At 40.8% G+C, this 17,981-nt stretch overlaps 1 protein-coding gene across 1 annotated transcript in view; it reads right to left on the reverse strand.

Annotated features, from left to right (window-relative positions):
- Positions 1 to 17,464, reverse strand: part of TRIM44 (tripartite motif containing 44) — a 113,342-nt gene extending 95,878 nt beyond the window's left edge. The window contains exon 1 of the mRNA XM_047775980.1: positions 16,422 to 17,464. Within this exon, the coding sequence (XP_047631936.1) occupies positions 16,422 to 17,087 (666 nt within the window). The 5' untranslated portion in view covers positions 17,088 to 17,464. The remainder of the gene's footprint in view (positions 1 to 16,421) is intronic.
- Between the last annotated feature and the right edge of the window lie 517 nt (positions 17,465 to 17,981).

Genomic DNA, 17,981 nt, shown 5'->3' on the forward strand with positions numbered 1-17,981 from the left:
AGTGTTCACATATTGATTTCAGGGAGGGAGTTTGTATGCAAAATTTAGAATGAACATGTACTTTTCTATGAAAAGGGGCTTGAGTGTGCCTCAGAATCCCTCAAAAGTTTAACTTTCCTGGGGAGTTCCCGTCGTGGCGCAGTGGTTGACGAATCCAACTAGGAACCATGAGGTTGCGGGTTTGGTCCCTGCCCTTGCTCAGTGGGTTAAGGATCCAGCGTTGCCGTGAGCTGTGGTGTAGGTTGCAGACTCGGCTCGGATCCCGCGTTGCTATGGCTCTGGCGTAGGCCGGTGGTTGCAGCTCCGATTCAAGCCCTAGCCTGGGAACCTCCATACGCCGCGGGAGCGGCCCAAAGAAATAGCAAAAAGACAAAAAAAAAAAAAAAAAGTTTAATTTTCCTAGTGTAAAGAACGTTGCATAAAGAGAAAGGAGACCTAAGCTCCATTCCTAGTTCCTGTCCTTCAAATTGCTGTATGAGCTTGGGAAAGTCACTTTACATCTCTGAGTTTCTGTTTCTCAATTTCTAAGTGAGGAAAATGGGTCAAATCAGAATGTACAAATTCACAGCCTGCAGCCTACATAACTTTTTTTTTTTTAGTTTTTAGAGTGTTGTCCTACACAACATACTAGGAATTTTTAATTATTGCCAACATTTAAAAATCAGGAAATAAGACATAATAAAGATTTCTAGCTTCTTCTTAAAATCTGAAAGGTATGACTGCACTGAGCTCCCTTTCCCATTTAGCAGCAACTGGCTGAAGGTGAACAGCAGCTATAAGCAAGGCAAGCTCTTTGCAGTGTTCCAGTTAGCCTGGCCAGCGTCTCTCATTTACATTAACTTTTGGGTCCCTGTAGACATTGGAAGTTGCTATCTCTGAAAGCAATTCTCTAACAGTTGTCTACCTCTAAGGGTTCTTGCATTTGAACACCAAGAAAGTTGAAATGTCTTCTTAAAAGGGGTTCAGAATACCTCATTAACATATGTTCATCCATTCACTCCAAAATACAGAAATAATACAGTTCATTGTAAAGGAAACGTCCTTTGAATGGGCAAGGGGGCAGAAACAAAGGTGGAATATGGTAGGTAAAAGCAGCATCAGAATAGGAAGTATTTCTTGACAATTGGCCTCTACACCTTCATAGGAGTCAGTCTAGTTTAATGCCAATAACCAGCTGGGCATCAAAGGAAAGGTCATGTGTCAGTAGAAATCTAAGTGTGAATCACCTAAATATCCTAAACTGGCTCCTGAATGTTGAATTCTATATGACAAAGAATTAGAAGAAGCTGAGTTCAGAAAGAATACTGACTGCCTATCTTTTTTTTTTAATCCCAGTGGCCTTGCGTTGGTACCACCACATCACGTCCACAAATTCATTTCCATCTTCTTCATATGACATGATTTACCAACTCCAAATCCATTTTCCATTAGGCAATCACCTTTGTACAGTTGCTTAGATCCAAAATCATTTTTGTGTGGAAGAAAAACTATCACCATGTCATTTCAGACCTAACTTTAATACACAGGCCAAGTCCCAGTACTCTTCACCACCGCCACATAGTGACACTGCTCCCACTCACCAACCTTATGGTCTATTCTCCACACAGGAGCCAGAATGAAATTTTAAGAACATGAATCATATCACTCACTCTCCTGCTTAAATAGTCTACGGCTACTCAGGGTGAAATCCAAAATCTTCATCACAGCCTACTTGGGAACGTGACCTCATCTACTACTCCCCACCCAGCACCCTTACTCATTATACTCTAGCCATCTTTTATCTCCGAGTAGGCCTGTCCTCTCTGAGTCTCTACACTCGCTACTTCCTCCAACTGGATGCCCCCAAATCTGCCCACCACTGGCTCTAACTATTCCAAGGAAACTATCTTAAGAAAAATCCTTCTCAGACCCTTAAAGAGTCTCCCTCTCATTCCCCCATCCCAGTCACCCTCCTTCTCCTTCCCCATGTTTGCTCACAGCATTTATCATTATTTGAAGTGTCATTTACTGTTTAACTTGCTTTTGTCTGTTTTGCTTATACAATAAAAACTCCATGAGGAGTTCTGTGGCACAGCAGGTTAAGGATCTGGTGCTGCAATGTGGTACGGGTCACTGCTGTGGTGCAGTTTCAATCCCTGGTCCAGGAGCTTTCACATGCTGTGGGTGCAGCCAAAAAAAAAAAAAAGGAAAGAAAAAAAAGCTCCGTGAGACCAGGGACTTTGAACTGTTCAATGTTAAATTCCCTATAGCCCTAAATAGGCCACCTGACTGAATGAACAGATCAAAGGAAAAAAACACCATGCCATTAACTTCAAACAACATATAAAAAATATCTTAACATTCATATGCTGCAAGTGGGGCTATAAAAAAGCTATATATATATATATATATATATATAGAGAGAGAGAGAGAGAGAGAGAGAGAGAGAGAGAGAGAGATCCATCTACATATCTTAAATATTCTATCTCAAAGAACTGTGGTAAAAATTAACCGAGATAATACGTAGGAAGTTTATACTATAGGGCCTGGTACATACTAAGTTCTCAATAAATTTTAGTCATCATTATTCTTATTGTTACTATTAAGTGATAAACAATATATTAAGTGACTGACTACTAAGTATCAAGTACTGAGCTAGAGAAGTGCCGAATAGAAAAAAATGAACAAAACAACCTGTTACTAACTGAAATACTATGTAAAATATCTAGGAAGGAAAAAAATCCAGATAGGGATAGAACAGTTTTAATAGTCTGATCAGAATATTCAGAAAATATTTAGCTACAAAATACCTTCACAGAGATACTAAACATCAGGAGAACGTGTCAGTACAATTTAGAAAGATTAAATGTAAGTGGGGATAATTGAGAGTAGAGCCTGAATGGGATGGCAGAATGAAAATATACTTAAGGGTGAGACCTCAATTCAAATCCTAGTCCTTCTACTTATTAACTAGGTGAACTTCAGCAAAGCTCAACCTCTTTGAATATCAGTTTCCTCATCTATAAATGAGAATCAGAATAACATGGCTTATTGTAGAAGTTATACTGAAATCAACTGAAATAATGAGTGAAAAACACCTGACCTAAAGCCACTTAATAACTATTATTATTACTATCTGATCTCTGGAAAGAGCCTCAAAATTCAACAGCAGACAAGAGTTTCTAGACTCCCTTAGTTTTATAACCTCAGCCAAAGGCTAGCATTTCCATTCTTCACTCACATGAAGTCAGAGTCTACCACGCAACACAGGTTATACTCAGTCAGGGTCCACAAACACCCAAATTACAGAGACGAGAAGAGCAGGGATAACCTCTTTCCCCCATCACCTACTAGAAAGAAAATGGAGGCTATTTTCTAAGCAGAAAGTAAAGGGTGTATTGCCCCTACCTTCCCTCAGTGTCTATAAAAATTTCCCACAGTTCAGAATGTAAAACAGAATTTAAAGAGGACAACCAGCAAGACTTGTGAACCTAAAATTAGACACACCAGCTGTGTTTTGGTTAGCTAGTGCATAAGGCACCAGCAGGACACTGAAATATACAGGCGCCTCTTCTCTGAAGAAAGGTTTTTCACCAGCCTATCTACCCACCAGAATAGAGCATGCAGAAGGAGCAGAAGGAGAGGGGGCTGAACAGTTTTCACCCAAAGAAACTTGGTGTCCGAACTTCTACTTCTGCCAGACTGGTCTAGAATTGAACTCAGAAGAGAAACTTAGATGGCTCTATAATGGTAATATAGTAACAGTAAGAGTCACTAATTGCTGAAGGATTATTATATTCCAGGCACTGTGGTAAGCTCTTTACATGTATCATCTTGTCTGTTCCTCACTACAACCCAAAAAGGAGAAATAATTATTATGCCCATTTTACAGACTAGGAAACGAAGACTCAAGAGAGACCAAGTGAACTATCCAACATGACACAGCTAATAAGTAGCAGAGTCAGGACTCAAACTCACAGACTGCAAAGCCAATTAAGGCAACACCATTTGGTCCTCCATATTCATTCTCTCATTTTTCCCTAATAACACACTCCAGCTTTTAGCTGGACACATCATGGCCCAAAGAACTAGATAAGGTCATGGGACTGAACTCCGACCAATGAAACATAAGCAGCAATGTGTCCAACTTCTAGAAAGTTCCCTTAAGATAGACGGGCACTACATTCTTCACTTTCCTATGTCTGCTATCCTGGAATTCAAATATACTAGATGGACCTCTAGCACTCATCTTGTTCCATGACAAAAACTATACCCTAACGATGGCAGAATAGAGGTAGAAAGAGCCTAGATTCCTAATAACTTTACGGTTCCTCCATACCAGTTTTAGAATGACCACATCCAGACTTCTTCTATATAAGAGAATAATAATAAAACATTCATCTTGTTTGAGCTGCTGTTATTTTGGATATTTCCAAATTATTTCATTATTTCAGATGTGGTTAAATGTAACATTAACACTGATACACTAAATCACTATGCAAAACTATCTCTTTCAGTTCTCATTGATGCCCTGGGGCTATTTGAGATTATTATACTTCATATCACACATTTACCAAATATTTCACATACATCTACTCTCCAACAGGCACTGTGCAAGGTGCTGGGAAAACAAAGATGAATAACATACAGTCCTAACCCTAGAAGAAGAGTTTATAACCCAAGAGGGACAGATACATGGGAAGAAATAATATTGATATAGTATACTATATTTAATGCTATAATAAATGTGCATACGCTGTTGCTGTGAGAACACAAGGGGCAGCTGCCTAGTTGTAACTACCTGGTGAAATCCTATCCATTTTTGAAGGCTCACCTCAAATACCACTTCCTCTATGAAATCTTTCCTGATTCCATGCCTCCAGCTGAAATGAACTTCCCTTTTCTCTGAGCCTCCATGACATATTATTTGTACCTCTCTTCTGATATTCATATCTAATATATAAATAAGCACATGAAAAGACTATAAGCTTCTTGATGTGAGGAATCTTTCTTTATTCTTCTCAATACCTGTCACATGGCTCACCATAAGTGCTCAGAAATTATTCACATAAATGAAATCAACTTAAAAAATACTAGTTTTGGACAATAAAGCTAACTATATGGTATAGTTTGGACATATAACAAATGTTTTCTTTAATATTCTATTGAAATTAAAAGATTACTCTGCTACCTGACCAAAAACTAGCTATATATATATATATATATATATATACACACACACACACACACACACACACACATCTGAAGTGAGTTTAATTTATATAATTAAATGTTCAACAAGAATAATTTAGCACATCACAATGTATGTCAGAGGTACTGGTTATTTGCCATAAATTATGGATTGAATACTTAGTGTATTTGGAATATTTTGGTTGGTTTTATTTTTTTCATTAGTTCATTTTTACCATTTGAAAATGACATCAATACTGATTTTTTTAATCCCCTGATGCCATGCTGGCTTGATTCCCATCATAGCCACACATACACACACACACAAAGGATTTTCATCTCTACGCTACATATCAGGACTAAAGTTTGTGTTTCACTTCTTCTTTGTCTATACTCTGTCTCTTCTGAGAGGTCCATGAGCATCTGTGCTTCTTTCTGCCACACAGCAAATTTAGCCCCTGGCTCTGGATATAAAACCACGGAACAGAAACAGAAGCATGAAACAGCTAGTTATTCTGGTCTGAACTGTAACTTCAAGCAGAAGACACATTGAGCAGTGGCACAGATAGATCTCTGGCTTCTCAGTCTTGGGTCAGATACAAGGGAAGAGAAAAGAAATGGACAGGCAGGGCAACCTCCACGTTGTGGGCTGTGGTTGAGAAAAGGTGGTACCACAGACACATAGTCCTTTATCCCCAGAGGGGCTTGAGAATACTACACCTACTGCAATCAGCCACCTCACCCTGAAAAGCAATCATCTAATAGTATAATATGCCTATTAACCCATTCTATTTTGACTGGAAGTTCACAGAAGAGAAAAAGAGGGCACTGGATTCTTGGGAGAGAGAGCAGAGAAAGTTTGCAACTTTTCTCTCAAGAGTCAGCTACTAAGACTCCTCTACCACTTTCAACTGCATGACCCTCAGCAAGTTATCTGATCTTTCTATGCCTCACTTACCTTCCTGTGTAAAAGAGCTAATAAACTGCACCTCTAGGATTGTTATGATGATCAAATGTGTTAATACATATGCAGTGCTTACAACAATGCCTGGCACACAGAATCAGATAAATGCTTGTTATTACTATTAGTTGACCCTTAAACAGGTTTGAACTGGGCAGATCCACTTACAGGTGGATTTTTTTCAATGGTAAATACTATAGTACTGTGTAATTCAGGGTTGGCTGAATCCACAGACGCAGAGAACTATGGCTACAGAGGGTCTCACTAAAAATCATACTTGGATTTTCAACTGCGAGAAGGTCAGTGCTCCTAATCCCTGAGTTGTTCTAAAGTCAACTGTAATTATTTCTCAAGAATTGGGCTGCACTCAAAAGTTGACCAGTGAGTAAAGGAGGAGCAAGGAGACATTTTCTAAGCTAGTGCTTGAGACATTACATGACTCTTGCTCATGAGGCACCATATGAAAAAGAATCAGAGAGAGAACATGCCAGAGGACTCTCTGTTTCCTCTCTCAGATCCCTGTCTCCCAGACATCAACAGTAATAAGTTGTCTTGATAGTATGTACTCTTAATTCTATGGTCTTCCTCCTAAAAACCAGTAACTCCAGTCTAATCATGAGATGAACATAAGACAAATCACAATAGGAAGACATTCTACAAAATACCTGACCATCCCTAAAGGTTTTGATTTAAGGCTGGGGTGAGGCCAATCACAGGATTTTCTAGACTCCCCCCCCCCCCGCCCCCCGCCACAGGTGAGTCTAAAATGTGGCAACAAGGTGAGAGACACACGGTTTACTTTGTTAAACTATTTCCTACCTCTCTCTCACTCCTCTCAACTCCATAATGACCTTTCTGCTGTCCCTACAACACCCTAAGTTCACCTCTACCTTAGAGTCTTTGTAGTCACCATTCTTTCTGCCTGAACCATTCTTCTCCCAGACTTTTTCTTGATTCTTAGATTGAAAAGTGTAATTTCAATAATTAAGATTGTGAGGAGAGTCCATGCTCTTAAGAGAACTGGATGGCTTTCCCCTCCACTTAACCCTGTAGAAGCCCCCTAGGCTCTCTTTAACGACATTTCACCACCATGAACGTTGACTCCTCTGAAAAACTGAGCTACTATAAAACAGAGTCCCCATAAGTTCATACTACCTAGATAGAGTAGTATTTTCACCTGTGTTAACAGCACGTTACCACTGTAAGAACTACACTGCTACTTTCGTTTTTGTTTTTTGTTTGTTTGTTTTTTGTTGTTGTTGTTGTTGTTGTTTTGTCTTTTTGCCATTTCTTGAGCCGCTTCCCACGACATATGGAGGTTCCCAGGCTAGGGGTCTAATTGGAGCTGTAGCCGCCGGCCTAAGCCAGAACCACAGCAATGCAGGATCCGAGCCATGTCTGCAACCTACACCACAGCTCACGGCAGTGCCGGATCCTTAACCCACTGAGCAAGGGCAGGGACCAAACCTGCAACCTCATGGTTCCTAGTCGGATTCGTTAACCACTGTGCCACGATGGGAACTCCCTACACTGCTACTTTCAATTCAAGAGCCATCTAATGCCTTTACAAAGAGTTGTATGAACTAAACTAATCATCTCTGCTATGAATCACTGGACATTGCACAAAAAGCACTGAATGGAAACACAGTAGGGGGGTTTCCCAAATCTTTACACTATCTCATAATTCGGGTCTCTGCAATAATGTCATATTCTCAAAGACACCTTCCTTGACCACCTGATCAAAAAGTAACTCCCTCCTGCCACACTACTCACTCTTCCATTACTGTGACTTATTGTTTTCACAGTATACACTACCATCCAAAATTACTCTTCCTTATCTCTCTCCTCAGTTAAAGGGTAAACTCCATGGAAGACAGAGCTCTGTCGTCGTCTTCTTTTTTTTTTTTTTTTTTTGTCTTTTCTAGGGCCGCACCTGCGGCATATGGAGGTTCCCAGGCTAGACAGCCGCTGGCCTACACCAGAGCCACAGCAACACGGGACCCGAGCCGTGTCTACGACCTACACCACAGCTCACAGCAACGCCGGATCCTTAACCCACTGAGCAACGCCAGGGATCAAAACTTCAACCTTATGGTTCCTAGTCGGGTTCATTAACCACTGCGCCACAACGGGAACTCCAGGGCTCTGTCTTCTTCACTGCATACCTCCCAGACTTATTATAGGTTAAGAAAGTACATTTTGAAGGGTAGACTGAGATGGAGAATCCCAGAACTGCAGGCCTTACTTTAACTTTCCATGGAAACATTCGAAGCAGCTTCAACTGACACCAAGCCATTCCCCTTACCTTAGTCTTAGCTTTTGTCTTGTTCTATACAAACCACAAGACACTGATGGAACCACTGTGTAGCCAGTACTTCATGGTTTCACTAGAAGGTACCCCAAATCATTTCGGCACGAATAATAAAAATATAAATAGTGACATTATAGCAGACATTCACCCTTCTGCCACCCTACCAGAGCTGCTTATGAACAGACTACAGAACCAGAGCCCCTGACCATTATGAGACACAGCAGTTGCATACCTCCACCTCCAGCCCCTCTAGAGTCGCAGCTGTTCTGAGCACATGCCTATGTGCTTCCAGCCACCCTGCTACTAGCGCCTCCTCACTGGCTCCCCTCTACACCTGTTCCCACTGTTATTTAACCAAACATTCTTCTCTCCAAATACCCATCTTAAAGGCAAACTCTAGGGAAAAGGGTATAGCTTCAAAAGCTTTGGATCTGCCCATAACAAAGCCATGTTAAGAGCTCCATAGATGCTTATAAATATGTGCTAAACTCTGCCAACCACTTCTCCCTTTGCCATTTTATGAGACTCCACCTCTGCTTCAGGTGGTCTTGGAGTGAACAAGACAAGTGCTTTTCAAACCACAGGACATGACACATGAGAGTGCAATGAAATCAATTTATTGGGAGAATCCAGAAATTTTTCTGAGCAAAAGAGAATAAAAACAGAACACATCATATGCAGTAAGCTAAACAGTGTTCCATTTGAGTTAGTTAAAGGTATATCTCTCTGTATGTGTGTGAGAGAGAGAGAAAGAAACAAACCACAATGTAAACTATATTTCCCCTACTGTAGGTTACGTTCAAAATATTTTTTTTTCTTTTTAGGGCCACTCCTGAGGCATAAGGAAGTTTCCAGGCTAGGGGTCAAATCGGAGCTGCAGCTGCTGGTCTATGTCACAGCACGGTGGGATCCAAGCTGCATCTATGACGTAAGCCGCAGCTTGTGGCAATGCCGGAGTCTAAGCCCAATGAGTGTGACCAGGGATCAAACTCGCATCCTCGTGGATACTAGTTGGGTTCTTAACCACTGAGCCACAACAGGAACTCCCCAAATAATTTTTTAAACTACTGGTCTAGAATTCTAAATATATCTAATTGTACTTATATTGTTCAACAAAAATGATTCATTAAATGTAACTATGAATGCAAATTCCCTTGACAACATACGAATTTTCATATGAAAGTATCCATGAGTCAGATCAAACCTCTTTGTCAGACCCAATGATCCATTTTCAGAACCAGAAATCATGGTCACTGTAAGATAAAGTGGCATATCTTAGATAAGTGGTCGTAATATAGGTTATGACGCTACATTTCTATGATAAAGTTGGAATACAGGTTCAATTCAAATCTGGACCCACAGAATCCTTTGGTGACCAAGCCCTCTGAAACCAGCACAGGAAGAAAGGCAGGACTTTAAAAGTCGCTTCAGTGGTTGAAGGTTAAACTTAACCCTTCAAGGTGTTCACCTTAGTCCTGGAATAGCCTTCAGGTTGCCTCTGCCCTGATCCCTTCTTGCCCTGATCCCTTCAGTCACCATGGTTTTCTGCCCATTCTGGCCTAAAGTTTGCTTAATTCTAGGTATCAGCAGCCCTTGGTGACACTTTGGCTTTCTACCACCAATATCAGTCACTCACAGCTCAGTCTGGCATCAAAATCAAAACATACATTGTTGAAATTCCTCTCAACTCTAAACTTGTATGTTTAACTAGACTTCTATTAATAATAAAAAACAATAGCCAACATTTAAAGATCACTTAAAATGTGTAAGCATGGTTAAAGTGTGTTACCACCAACTAAGTAGTTTTATTCTCACAAAACACTATTTTATTTCTTTATACCCATTTTTTAAAAAAAGAAACAAGGCCAAAATGTTACCTAACAAGGTCAAAAAGCAAGTGCAAAACTAAGATACTTACTGTCCCTCCTCTCTAATCCCACGCTGTGTTTTATTTTTTCCTTATAACACTTCTTACATGTTTATTTGCTTATCTGTTCTTCTCTACTTCCTTCCAATACGATGTACACTCCAGTAGTAGTACTCTCCAGTAGGCTTTTTCTGTTTTGTTCACAACTATATTCCCAATGCTTAGAAGCCATCTGCCTTTGGCCAATACTCAATAAATATTTGCTGAATGAATGAATGCAATATTACAAAGACTGTCTTCTTTCATCACCATGCCGAGCCATTTTTAATATTTCAAGAGACCTACTCTCCTGTCAGTAAGCAAATGTACATTGCCCTCAAAATATATGAAACTAGAGCTAAACTGAAACTAATTAAAGCTACAACCAAGCTCTGACCAAGTTCAAATTTTTTAAACACAATATCTAGTATTGAATAAAAAAAAAAGTGCATGAGATGAGAACCATTAAATGTGCCATATGATCAAGAATCAGATCTCCAGAGATGAAGTGAAGTGGATCTTTTAAAAAATAGGCATTCTAGGGTTGAAAAACACAAAATCATAACTTAAGAATTTAATAAATGACACTCACTGGAGTATGTGCAGCTATAATAAATAAATAGTAAATAAATAGGCAGATCTATAGAGTGATTTCCAAGACATATTGCTAAGTCAGAAAAGCAAAACATAAAAGAGAAGCTATATCACTCCCAAGCCCACAATTCCAGTTGAACCACAAGGAGAACATCAGACAAACCTAAACTGAAAGACAGTCTGCAAAATACTGAAGAGCATTCTTCAAAACTATCACAATCTCCAAAATCAAGAAAATGTATATGGCTAGAGGATCATGGTACAGAAGTTATTAGAGGAAAAACTGGTGAAATCCTAATAAGGTTCGTAGTTTAGTAACTGTTCCAAGTGTCAGCATAAGATAGTGCAGAAAGCAGCCCTTGATTTGAGTAAATTTACAAGAAACTGGGCTGTGAATCTGATGCTCTAGGTGGGAAATTTAAAGGAGATCCTTTCCATACAGACTTGGGACCCTCCTACCACTGCCAAAGAGGAAAATTCTAGAGTAAAAACAAACTAAAGTAAACCTGCCACTAATTCACCCTCCAAAGAGGGCTGTGAGGAGCGATGCCTCGCAACGCAACGTAACAAAAGGGGGTGGGGTAAAGGGGTGGGTGAAGAGGGGGAAGAAAGAAAAATCCCTTAGGCTGTAAACTTGGGAAGCCACCTCCTGATAATTTGGTCCAAGGAGTCTCAATTAATTTAGTTTAAGGAAGTTCTAAACAAGTTGTACTCTTAGGTTTCAGCAGAAGCAAACTCAAATCCTCTTTTGAAGAATACGGCTTTGGGTCGAGGTTTGAAAAATCCCCACAAATGATCTTTTAGAGGCAACAAGAGGCTACTCAAACATAAGAAACACAAAAGGAAACAAGGAAACATGAAAAAACACCATCAAAAACAATAGCTGGCAGAGAGAAATCCATGAAGTATTCATATACTGTAATTATCAGTGTCAGATTATATATCAATATGCTTACTATTATTAAAGGAATAAAAAGGACAGCTACAGTATGAAAAAAGATAATAGGGTATGATTCACAAATTTATACATGTAATTTAAAAATTCAGACAAAATGGACAAACTTCTAGGAAAACATAACTTATCAAAATTGACTTAAGGAAAAATAGGCAACCTGGACAGACTTAAAACCACCAAATAAACTGAATCCATAGTCAAAAATACCATACAAACCCACAAAATTCTCTCTCCCTCTCTCTCTTTAGGTCCAGACAGCTTTCATGGTCATTGCTACCAATCATTCTAGGAACAAATATTCTTATACAAACACTTCCAGAGCATTAAAAGAGAGAAAATATGTGAGAAACAACATACTCTGACTCATACTATAAAGCCAACATAACCTTGATAGCAAAATCTCATGAGGGCAGTAGAAGAAATTTACAAGCTAATTTATACCATAAATATAAATGAAAAAAACCTACATAAATTATTAATAAACTAAATTCAAATACATAAGGCTACTTCAGCATGACCAACTTAAGTTTACCACAGAAATGCCACGTTGTTTTAACTATAAAATATAATAATGATACAAAGGGATGGAAATAAGACCGTATATATGCACATGTGTACTTGCAAACAGAAACAAAAGATAAGCAAAAAAACTAATAAAAGTGATTACCAAAGGTGAAAGAGAGGCTTTTGAGACACGTAAACATATTACTGTTTAAATTTAATACATATATCAATTAATGTAATTCATCACATTAATACTGTAAAAGAGTAAAATGACATAAACATCCATAGATGCAGGAAAAGCATTTGATAAACTTCAGTATCCATGCAATATTAAGAAAAACTCTCAACAAACTAGGATTAGAAGGGAACTTTCTTAACCTGATGAAATATATTTGTGGGGGGATAAAAACCTACTAACTGTGAAAGGTTATAAATTGTCCCTCAATTACCACCAAGGTGCAAATACCCACTATCACTTCTATTCAACTTTATACTGGAGGTCCTATCCAAAGCATTAAGGCAAGAAAGCTAATAATAATAATAGGCATAAGGATTGAAAAGAAACAAAAACTGTTCCTCTTGCAGATAATGTGATCAGGCATGTAGAATAAATCTACAGATTTATTACTAGACTATATAAGAGAATTTGGGAGATACTTTAACACAAAAAACAATATATAAAAGTTACTCATTTCCCTACACAATTAGAAAACAAAAAATTAAAACATTTTTATAATACTATAAAATTGTAAGTATTCAGGAATAAATTTCACAATGATGTACAAGATCTTTTGGGAAAAATTATAAAACTTTATTGTAAGGCAAAACAATAAATGGACTACAAGACTTCATTTTGTAATGGTATTAATTCTCCATATATTGGTTTATAATTTCAAAACAATACAAAAAGAAAGCCCTGCCAGCTTTTGTTTTTATGGCTGCATATGTGGCATATGGAAGTTCCTAAGCTAGGGGTTGAATCAGCACTTCAGCTGAGGCCTACACCACTGCCAGGGCAACAGTGGATCTGACCTGCATCTGCTACCTACATTGCTGCTTGTGGCAACACCAGATCTTTAACCCACTGAGCAAGGCAAGGGATCAAACCTGCATCCTCACATAGTAAGTCCTTAACCCACTGAGTCACAATGGGAACTCCCCAGCTTCTTCTTCTTTTTTTTTTTTTTTTTTTTTGCTTTTTAGGGCCACACCCATGCATATGGAGGTTCCCAGGCTAGAGGTTGAATCTGAGCTCCAGCTGTCGGCCACTGCCACAGCTACAGCCACGCCAGATCTGAGCCATGTCTGCAACCTACTGCACAGCTCATGGCAATGCCAGATCCTTAACCCACTGAGCGAGGCCAGGGATTGAACCCGCAACCTCATGGTTCCTAGTCGGATTCGTTTCTGCTGCACCACAATGGCAACTACCCTAGCTTCTTTTTAAAATGGAACTTCATGATTCTAAGAAATATAGAAGTCCAAGACTGACTGAGACACTCTTCTAGAAGAACAAAGTGGACAGACTTGCTCTACCAGATATTCAGACATGTTACAGAGCTATGGCAACTGAGAAAACATGTTGTTTATACAGGGATAAACTAACATGTCAATGGAACACAACAGAAGAGCAAGAAATACATCAGGCACAAATGGGCACTTGATATATGACAGTTGGTACAACGGATCAATGCAGAAAGAACAGGCTTTTCAATAAATACTACTTGATCAGCTAGCTATCTGTAAGGGGATAAAAATGAAATTGAGCCCCTACCTCCACTACCCCAAATCAATACTAAGTGGAGCAAGACACAAAAAGTACTAACAATAAAGGAAATTATGGATAAATTCTACTACCTTAAAATGAAGAACTTCTCTGTTGAATGCACAATTTTTTAAAGAAGAAAAGAAAAAGAAAAAAACCAAGAAGATATTTGCAACCCATGTAAACAAAGTCAAATATATATATGTACATAAATTCCTATAAATGAGGAAAAGATAGACAACCCGGTTGAAAAATGAGCAAAAGGCATGAATTTTCTTCCTTGCAAAAGAAGAAATACAAAAGATAAAGTCATCAGCCAGCAGAAGAATGCAAATTTAAACCACAAGAAGATACATATTACATAAACATAAAACTGACAAAAATAAAAAATTCTGTAATATCAAGTGTTGGTGAAGATACTGAGCAACAGGAACTCTCACACTCTTCATGGCAACACAAACTGGTACAACCACTTTGAAAAATAGTTGGCAACATCTAGTATTACTGAAGATATGCATTGCGTATGACCCAACAATCATACTACTAGATTTATATTCCACTTAAGTATATGCATATGTGCAAAAGGAGACATGAACAAGAATGTTTATGCTAGCACTGTTTATAACCAGAAGCTCCATAATCTGGAAATCAAATGTCATCCTTCCCAGAACAGGTAACTTGTGGCATATTCACAAATTCCATACAGGAGTGAAAATCGACCAACCATAGCCACCCACTGGATGCAATTCTCACAATGTTGAAAAAATGAAGCAAAATCCAAAAGAATGCATGATAACAATACAATACCAATTGTGTCAAGTTCAGTAAGTTTAGAAATGCATACGTATGTATCAAGTTCAGTAAGTTTAGAAATGCAGACGTATGTGGTAAAAATATAAAGAGAAGCAAGGAAATTATCCCCACAAAAGTCAGGATAAGCGTTATCTATGGGGAAGGGAGATGGTTATAATAGCAAAATTACTTTTTTAAAAAGGCATAGGGCTTCAATATCGTTAATATTCTATTTTTTAATCTAGGTGGAGATTACATCAGTGTTTGCTTTATAATTGTTTGTTAGACTATGCATGTGTATCATACATTAAAAAACAGAAAATCTTAAAACGGGATTTTCATTTTCAAAGTATTTGTCATCCCAAGCCACCAACTGCAAGGTTGCTGAGGCAAACAAAAGATGTCATAATGACATTAACTAATGAACCAATCAGGCCACACAGACTTTCTTCCCTAGTTAATTTCAGCAGTTTCTCTCACTGATTATAAATATCCACACCATAAATAAAAGGCGAATCCTTTACAAATTCATTCATTCAACAAATATTTACTAGTATTTATAATATTTCCAAACACTGTTCTAGGGGATCAGCAGGGTTCAAGATAGATAAAAGCCCTGCCCTTTTGCAAAAGATAAAGGACAGTCACCCCCACTCCCATCCCAATTTTGCCTCAACCCTCTCATCCTCCTTTCCAAACAAGCACCAAACATGAAGAACCTAAAAGGAATTTACCGTATACATAAAGTTATTATTAAAGCCATAGCCTTTGAGTTCTCACTGTGGCACAGTGGGTTAAGAATCCAATTGCAGCAGCTCGGGTCCCTGGGGAGGATCGGGTTGGATCCCCAGCCCTGCTGCAGTGGGTTAAAGGATCCCACCTTGCCACAGCTGCCATAAGTCACAGCTGCAGCTCGGATTCAATCCCTGGCCCAAGAACTTCCATGTGCTGCAGGTGCAGCCATAAAAAACAAACAAACAAAAAAAACCCACAAACAAAAAAAAAATCCCATAATCTTAGGAAGTCTTTACAGAGGAACTATCTGCTTGACTTCATCTGACTAAACCATGGTTTGTCCTGTTTTCAAGAAGACAAAGTAACTGCCCTGTCAAGAGCCTTGAGTCAAGGCCCTTAGTCTCAACAATGGAGATACTGTGGGAACTAGCTTAAGTGGAGCCAATATCCCAAAGAATGTTTTACTTGGGATCCGAAGAGTTGCCATTTTCTGGGAATTGGATACTAGATTTTGTGTATACATTAATATGTTTCTTGAGTTCAGAAACTTTCATCTGATTCTCAAAGCAGTTCAATCAGAAAAGGTCCATAAGCACTGCTCCCAACAAGCTGAACAGACCAACCTTTGGGGGACAAGGTGAAAGGTGAGTGTGGCACCAGGAAAGCCACCTGAGTTGAAACCCAGGTGTCCTGACCTCTAGGCCTATACTCTGAATGCCCAATACTTACTCTTAGTTCTTCGAAGGCTTCATCTAGGGTGGAAAGCTGATGACCCTGGTGAGCCCCAATGACTGGGCACAGGACACAGATGAGCTGCTTATCTTCCTGGCAATAGGTACTCAAATCGAGCCCATGGTCCAGACACTTCCTCTTGGCCACTCGCTCTGCTTCCATTTCTATTTCCGGATCAAATTCGCTTTCTGCCTCAGTTTCTCCCTCTGCCTCCGATTCTCCTTCTTGGTTGTCTTCCTCTGCTTCACTCTCTTGCTCATCCTCCATTTCCTCCTCACTGTCCTCCTCACTCTCTTCCTCGCTCTCATCCTCACTCTCTTCCTCCGTCTCGCTCTCTTCTTCGGACTCACTGTCCTCCTCAGACTCGCTCTCTTCCCCTGCCTCGCTTTCTAGGGCCTTCTTCTCCACCTGGGCCTCGACTTCTTCCTCCCCTGTGCCGCCCCCTTGAGGTCCCGAGGCCCAGGCCTGGTGAGCACCGTGGACGTACTCGGCCAGGTGGTGCCGGGGGAACTTCTGCCCGTGCACCTCCGCGTGACGGTGGCAGTAGCAGAAGCCACATTCTCGGCACACTTCCTCGGCCCCCGGAGCCTCGTCGGGCTCGCACTCATCACACGTGCCATCGTGCGGCAGCTCCTCGAAGGCCGCGCCCCCTCCGGAGGCCATGTGGGGGCCGTGCAGCGGCCTGGGGCTCAAGCCCACCGAGCTGGCCGCCTGGCCTCGGCGCGGCCTCCTCGCGTCTTCCTCCCCACCCGGGAGCCGTCCCGGGCAGCTGCCGCACCGCGTTCCACAGCCCCGCTGCCACCTACTCCTACAGCCCCCGCCAGGCCCAGGAGCACACACCCCGCCTTCTCGCCGGCTCCACGGCTAGGCACCCTCTGAGCTTCCTGCAGCTGCCCGGGCACTTCCGGCGCGGCCGCCCCGCGCCCCCGTCGGCCCCCGCGCCACGCCGCCCGCTCGCCCTCCCCGCTGCCCCGGCGAGAACACGGCACGATGGGCCCTCGCGCCGCCCCGGTTCCACTTTCCCTCTCAGCGTCAGGAGGCCCCCTTTTACTTCCTGAGTCATTTAAAGTGGCACTGGCCCTTTTCCGCTTTTCCCGCGGGGGCTCAGCATCCTCAGAAGGAGGGGGAGAATGGATGAGGTCTCCCACTTGCTCACGCTTACTCTGGAGGAAGGGGATTGGGCCCCGCACCCTCCACTCCTTCCCAGGAGGTGTCGGCCTGACTTTTCAAAGCCACTGGGCAGGTGTACAGGTGCATTTCAGTCTCTCTCCTTCCAGATTGTTACTGCCTGTTCAGTCTCCGCTTCGGCCTTTCTGCAAGGTGTGACGGAGGGTTGTTTACCAGACTGAACCTTCCCCCTTGGCATTTCCAAAGGGCCCAAGGAACGGTTATGTTTGTTCTCCTAGGCTCAGGGAATCAGAGTCAGGGCGAGCAAACACATTTTCTATCTAAAGCAATACTATGCTTTGTCTGTTTGCAAAGTGTGTTTGCATTCCTCCTCTCCTAGGGGCTCAGAATCTCTAGGGTGGTAACCTCTGCACCTGCGCCTTTTTTCTT

Source organism: Phacochoerus africanus, chromosome 4 (assembly GCF_016906955.1).
Source record: "Phacochoerus africanus isolate WHEZ1 chromosome 4, ROS_Pafr_v1, whole genome shotgun sequence".
Taxonomy (NCBI): Eukaryota; Metazoa; Chordata; class Mammalia; order Artiodactyla; family Suidae; genus Phacochoerus; species Phacochoerus africanus.